We start from the raw sequence: 6896 nt of genomic DNA on the forward strand, positions 1-6896 counted from the left end.
CTAGGACCATCAACGGAGAAGAGCCGAGAGCAGGACCCTACCCAGAGAAACAGTGATGCCTGAGATGGAGGCAGCGACAATGATGTGGAGCGATGGAGCAGCTGGGGGCTTTGGAGCGATGGAGCTGGGGGCTTTGGAGCGATGGAGCAGAGAGGGAGAGCGACTGTGTGCTAAAGACTGGGAGGGGGTTGGGGGTGGAGATAGTGTAGGGGCAGGCTTGCAGGGTATACCCTTTGGTTGGTTGATGATACATGGAGGGGATTGTAACCATGGCAGTGATACGATATACGATAGAATGAATGTAAAACTAATGTTCTCCCATGTAAACTATCATATAATTCACAATAAAACACTTAAAAAAAAAAAAATTGAAGGGATGACCAGCACTGTCTTAATGGGACTGGTCCTGTGTAGAGCTGCTGCCTTGCACCCCCACCACATGTTGCCTGTTATGCCTTGGGCAAGTTATTATTGACTCAGTGTATTTATTTATTTATTTTTTAAGTTTTTATTGTAAACTGAGTGTTTACATGGGAAAACATCAGCTTTACACTTTTCATTTTATTGCAGTGATTACAATCTCCTCCATGCATCATCATTCAACAGTGTTTGCTTCCATTCCCTCTTTGTTTTTTTGGGGGGGAGGTAAGAGGATGTACACAAAAACACTCAGGAATATATAATAATTTAAACAACCAAAGGGCACATTCTGCAAGCCTGCCTCCTGGCCACCAGCAGACAGCCTTTCTCGAGTCCTCAGGTGTTCTATCTCTCCATGTCCTCATCTCTGCCTCCATCTCAGGTGTCATTACTTCTCTGGATAGGGTCCCACATTCTGCTCATGCTCTTCTCCCTTGATGATCCTAGGGTTCTCTGTTCCTGAACTGTAAAATTAACTACTCTCTACTTTATGTTACAAAACTTCTACCTTTACAGTTGTGACAGTCGCAATTGGTAACTAAACTTCCCCTTGAAAACTTGTAAGCCAATCACTTTGTGCCTTTATCACCCCCTCATTTTAGGTAGCCAATGTGTAAGTTGTCCATCCCTATCTACCTGGTATACAGAAGAGATAGGATTGGTACCTGGTGTGAAGACTCCTTCCCTCTCAGTTGGTATTTTGAGTTACTACATCCATATGTATAAGGAGCTCTGGTAGCGTAGTGGTTATGAATCAGGCTGCGAACCTCAGGGTCAGCAGTTTGAAACTACCAGCTTTTCCACAGGAGAAAGATGAGGCTTTCTGCTCCCATAAAGATTTACAGTCTCGGAAACCCTATACAGGGTCACTGTGAGTCAGAACCGACTCCACAGCACACAACAACAACAACAGCACATCCATATGTATAGGTCAAGTTCCTCAAATTGTGGCAATTTACACTTGTTTCCTTTATCAAAAATAGTGGGGTTTTTAAAATTTTATCTTCCTCTAGTCAAGTTCTGATTATCATGCCGTCGAAACTAGGTTAAATGAGTACTCTGCAAGTTTGGGTGTTCTTGTGCATCTCCCCGCACTTCATATCAGCTGGATGTTTCACTCTCAGCTCTAGCTATCTATGTCTTTGTCCTTGTTCATTGGTCAATGTTATTTTGAGGATCAGTGGAGATAATGGGTGTAGATGTCTTTAAACTTTTAAGGTGCTGTACAGGGTAGGTAGGATATGACCTTTATTATGAGGCAGAAATGCAGATTTTGCCATGATAGAGATATTATCAGGAAGAATAGACCAACCAGTAAACTCGGAATGTTAGTGATGCCTGCCTCTCAGGAATCTGATCGTACGAATGACCTGAGGTGAAGCTGGTAACCACCAGCACATGGCTTGGCCCTCAGAAACTGCTCATAGGTATGTGTTGGTGCAGCTGGTAGCAACTGCAGATACGTCATGGTGTTTTCAGCCACACAGAGCAGTGGACAAGGTGTGCACAGTGAGCCAGTTGGTTGGATGTATCTAGGACTGTGTATTGAGAACCTTCTTGGTGCAAAGCTATTCATGAGAGCTGTGGCTTGGTGGCCTTCTGAGGCTGCCCTGGCTTAAACTCAGGGCAGGACCAGGGTCATGTGGGCGGAATGGAAGGAGGAGGAAACATGAGGGGTTTGGTGGGCAAAGTTGGCAACAGGGTTTGGGGTGAGAGTAAAGTTGTTGGCATTATCTCCCATGGCTTAGCTTGTTTTATGGTCTGCTGCCACTCACTCTTTCAGTACAATTACATATTTACTTTTTAGTTGAAGTGGTAAAACCTAGGACATTATTTTTTAAAAAACAAACAAACAAGCAAGTAAGAAAGAAAAACAATATAAAGGGTACTTTAATTCTGTAGAAGAATCCTCATCTAAAGGGGGAAAATGTAGAACAGAATTTTAAATTCTCATGGACTCTAGACTTTCTGCAGCCATGGGGGCATAGATGAAGCCCTGAAAGTGTGACCCTGAAACAATCTTTAAAACTTAAATCAAAAATATCTCCTGAAGAGTCTTCTTAAAACCAAACAACGGTTTAGGTAAACTAGCAAAAAATATCTGTTTGTGCATTATATCCTTTTTAGAACTACACCTATGGGATCAAAGCAACAACTGTAACTGCAAAGATTAGTTGGAACCTTGGTGGGCAGTGAGTTTACATTCATGGGGCAGGGACAACTCAGAAAAGGAGGGTGAGTGAGAATGGTCACACAATGCAGAGAATGTAACTAGTGTCACTGAGTTACATGTATTGGAACTCTTGAAAGGGTGTGTGTTTTGCAACAAAACAATTTTTTTAAAAAAAGAGTACTTTAGCAGAAAGTAATTGTCTCCCTCTTCCAGTGTTTATCCTTCCAGAGAGTTTGCAGTTACAAACATACTTGTCTGTATAGTCATCTCCCTGCTTTTTGCCTCGCCATACTGGTAGCTGGCCATCCGCATCGGTACTTCACTTTCTCATCTAACAATACAAAGCTTACTTTGGCATCCACTGCCTGAAAACGGGGCACGTGGATCTGCTTCATCTCTTTTAACACCTGGACAGTACTCCTTTGAAAGGACTTGTTATTATTTAAATTGTCCCCTTTCAGCAGGTATAAGCCACACCTCCATGTCTTCTTAACATCTACTTCTTACCCTTCAAAACTCAGCCTAGATGTCTCTACCTCCTGAGCCCCTTCTGCAGACTCTGTGTTACTCCAACTTCCATACTCTCCTGGCACTGCCCTACTGTTCTGTGAATAGCTGTCTGTCTCTAGGGCCCAGTCTCTTGCCTATTTTCCCCTCTGCAATTTCTGGTGCACAGAGTGTTTAGGAACTGTTGACTGGGTGAATTGGTGCTTGGCAAAATGGTGATCCTTTTTAATAATATTAATGAATTTAGAAGAGAGAGCTCTGCTTTTGAAGAGCACAGGATGAAGACATAGGTTTCAGATGAATTGAGCTGGAAGCAGGTCTTGGACCTGCTGAGGAAGCTGCAGTGGATAACTAGAATTAGGGCCATGGAGCCCAGGCAGGGTCCTTCCCACATAAGGGACTGTTGCAACAGCAGCAGGGAGGGTGGTCTGTTAAGAGGACGTGCAGGGGAGTAGAGAAACAGAGAGACTACCACTACATGGTTCTAGGTGTCTCTTCAGTCAGGAGCAGGTTTTCATCATGTATTTCTGATGCAGGGAAATATGGTGGTCCTTGTGCATGACAGCGGAGACTCCGAGGATGAAGACAATGACATCCTCCTGAATGGTGTCAGTCACCAGAGCCACCTGATCCTGCGGGCTGAGGGCCTGGCCACTGGCTTCTGCCGGGATGTGCATGGGCAGGTACACAGGGGCTGGGGCCAGGGACTTGCTGGACAATGAGCCACTTGCCTCAGTGCCCATGAGTCTGCTTGTGAGAGTGTCGAGGTGTTCTTTCAGGTGTGGGAGAAGCTGTTGTGTGCCTGCCCTGGGTGGTGCTCACCACACAGACTAGTGCAGTTTTTCCAAGGCATTTCCATTCCTGACCCAAGTGGCATTCTCCTGAAGAAGACGCAGCTGTCCACAGTAGGGCCATGCTGTCAGATAATGGTCAGCTTCCTCTGCAGTGCTGTAGCAAGCTCTTTATAATCAGGGAGTACTGTTCCTTTTAAAATAGAGACTTGGGGAGCCCACGCCCAGGGATTAGTTGCTGCTGTCTTCAATGTTGCCTCTACCCAGAAAGTTCAGAGAACTCAGGCAGAAGCCAAGAATCCTGCCCTGAGAGGGAGCGAGAATCCCACCCTTCTGAGGGTTGCTGTGGTTCTGGGCTTTCTGTTGCTTCTCTTGGGGAATCCCTAAAGTCTTCCTCACAGCTTCCAGGTTAAGTTCATGTTTGCTACATTTGACCCAGTAAGCGTGGGTGGGAGTTTCAGCTCAGGCTCATTCTCAAGCTGGTTTGGTAGCTGAAGCAATTGAGCAAGCCCAGGACTACTATGTCAGTAGTGCCTGTGGGAGCAGTGTGAAGAGATGGTCCTGCTGGGTGCTCCGGCCTGTCTCTCAAGCCAGTTCCAAGAGCGTTTTAGTCTGTGAAAGCATCATCCAAATAAATACATGTCTCAGTGCTTTCTGCAAAACTGCAGAGAGAAGAGACTAAAGGGACGTACGTAAAAATGCATCAAGTGCTTTTTCTATGGAATTTTTTTTCTTTTTCCTTTTCCTTCACATTTCCTATAACGAGCAAGTACAATTATTGTAAAGGAGGGAAACCTTTCTTTTTAGGCAGCTAGTAATAATCTATTTTTAAAAAGCTAGTCCTTGTACTTCATCGCACATCTGACCGTGCATCTCATTGAAGCCTCAGTTGAGGTCATGGAGGGTTTCGAGGAGGGTTCCCAGTAGAGCATATACTTGAGGTGGTTGTACCTTTTAATTTTTCTTCCTGTCTCCATAGCTGACAATCCTGTGGAGGAAACTGTTGCAGCCCACAACCCAACGAGAGCGGAGCCTCACTTACCAATACAAGATACAGGATAAGACTGTGTCCTTTTTTGCCAGAGGAATGTCTCCTGCTGTTCTGTGACTTATTAAGGGCAGTGACAGCTACCTTGGACTATTTTTGTTTGTTTGTTTGTTTTATGAAAGGACGCAACCTAGCAGGAATGGAGCTTTAGGCCTTTGTAATAGTATTTAAGGTTGACTGGCGCACCCGTAGAACCCAGTGATGGTCAGGTGGTGCTATGATCATGTACCTTTGCTTCCCTGGATCCTGTTCAGAAAACACGATGAAGAATCTGTGACCCTGCTTCTGCAGAGTGAGAGCTGGATGGTGAGTGTCAGTGAAATGGGTCCTTTGGAGCCTCCCATATAAATACGCCCCAACTGCCCATTTTTGGTTGTTCTGCCTTTTGGAGCCAGAGTATTATGAATGTGCAAGCCAGGAGACAGCCCAATTATCACAACTGGTGTAAAGTGAGTTCCCGCATCGTAGCTACATGTAGATTGTCTCACTTCATACTCACCTTCATCCTGCATGGGTATTTTAAGTCCAGTGAGAAAACAGGCTTAGAGAGGTTTGGAAGTGTATTCAAAGCTATAGTGCAGGTTGTAGATAATGGAGCCCAGGTCCACAGTCTGTACTTGCTGACTGACAGGCACGGAAACAAAGCAGGCTCCCCACCTAATTCACAGCTTTGGGTCCTCCTGGTTCTCTCGACTTTGCCTGTGTACTGAGGAGTCCTAGCTCCAGGGACTTGGTCTCATAAGGTGTGACGTAGGATGCAGGTATGTAGGCCTTGGTGAGAAGGCAGTGCCTTTTCCTGTGAAGACGGAAAGTGGTAAACTCTTGTCCCAGTGTCCTGTAGACAGCCCCCCATCTCCACTCAGCGCTCAGTCAAGGTCACCTGATTGTATGCCAGGGTATTTTCAATATGGATGTATTTCATTGTATGTATATTGTAACATAGCAGATTTGATTTTTAAAAGAAATAAAACGAAGTAACACTGCTTTGCAATATACTAAGGAATTTTCAAATCTGTTTAATTGTTAACTTTTTTTTCCATTTTTAGTTTTTGTGAAAGGAACTATTTATCACCCTACACCCTCGGACTGACCATTGTGTTGGTCATCTCGTGGAAACAGTAGCTGCTTTTTTCTCAGATTCTGGCAGACCTAAGTATTTTGTGCTAATAGAATATTTGAAAATTAGAAGTGTAAGCACATTAACCCACAGCACCTCACCAGGACCCCCAGTGTAAATATCATTGCAGACGTTTTATCAAATCTAGGCTTCTACATATCCCAGAAGTGGAGATTGAACAAGCTTTCACCTTTGATGATACCATAGAGACAAAGGCAACGCTGTGTAGGTTGATAACTCAGACTTGTTTCATTTGAAAGTTCTCTTGCAGTGTTTCTTCTAAAAATGGTGGCACTTAAAACTTTTCCTTTTCAAAACCTGCAGTTACATGAAATGATGTAATATAAAAATGCAGGCTCTAATTGACTCCATTATTTTGCTGCAAAACGATCATGACAGAAGATTAGGATAGTCTCCTCCCATCTTACAAATGTCCAAGCAAAATCCATCTTATTTAAGAAAGTTGGTCTGAATTTACCTTTGTTAAACTCTAAAAACCAGGGAAACAAAAACTCCAACCATTTGAGGCTATCAGAGCATTGCATCACCCCAATAAAACTGTAGGTTTTAGCACAGGCACTAAAGTGTACGGAAAGAGCTAATTTCAATACTCCATTTAAAGAATTTATTTTATACCCATTATATCACACAGTATGCCATTTTTAAACATTGACATTTAACTACCTAGTAAGAGTCTTAAAGCAAAAACAAAAGCATTGACCTCATTGGAAACAAGATACACTATTCACTTACTGTCTTCAAATATTGCACTTTTACTTTCATAATTTGACAATGCATTCATGACGCAAACTGCAGACAACTACTGTTTTAACAGACAAA

The 6896-nt window shown here is 43.6% G+C and overlaps 1 protein-coding gene across 1 annotated transcript in view; it reads left to right on the forward strand.

The window, feature by feature from the left end:
- Nucleotides 1–4999, forward strand: part of ELP6 (elongator acetyltransferase complex subunit 6) — an 18134-nt gene extending 13135 nt beyond the window's left edge. Inside the window, exons 6-7 of the mRNA XM_006868795.1 lie at nt 3637–3783; nt 4871–4999. Of these exons, the coding sequence (XP_006868857.1) occupies nt 3637–3783; nt 4871–4999 (276 nt within the window). The remainder of the gene's footprint in view (nt 1–3636; nt 3784–4870) is intronic.
- The last annotated feature ends 1897 nt before the right edge of the window (nt 5000–6896 follow it).

This window comes from Chrysochloris asiatica, unplaced genomic scaffold, assembly GCF_000296735.1.
Source record: "Chrysochloris asiatica unplaced genomic scaffold, ChrAsi1.0 scaffold00124, whole genome shotgun sequence".
Classification (NCBI taxonomy): domain Eukaryota; kingdom Metazoa; phylum Chordata; class Mammalia; order Afrosoricida; family Chrysochloridae; genus Chrysochloris; species Chrysochloris asiatica.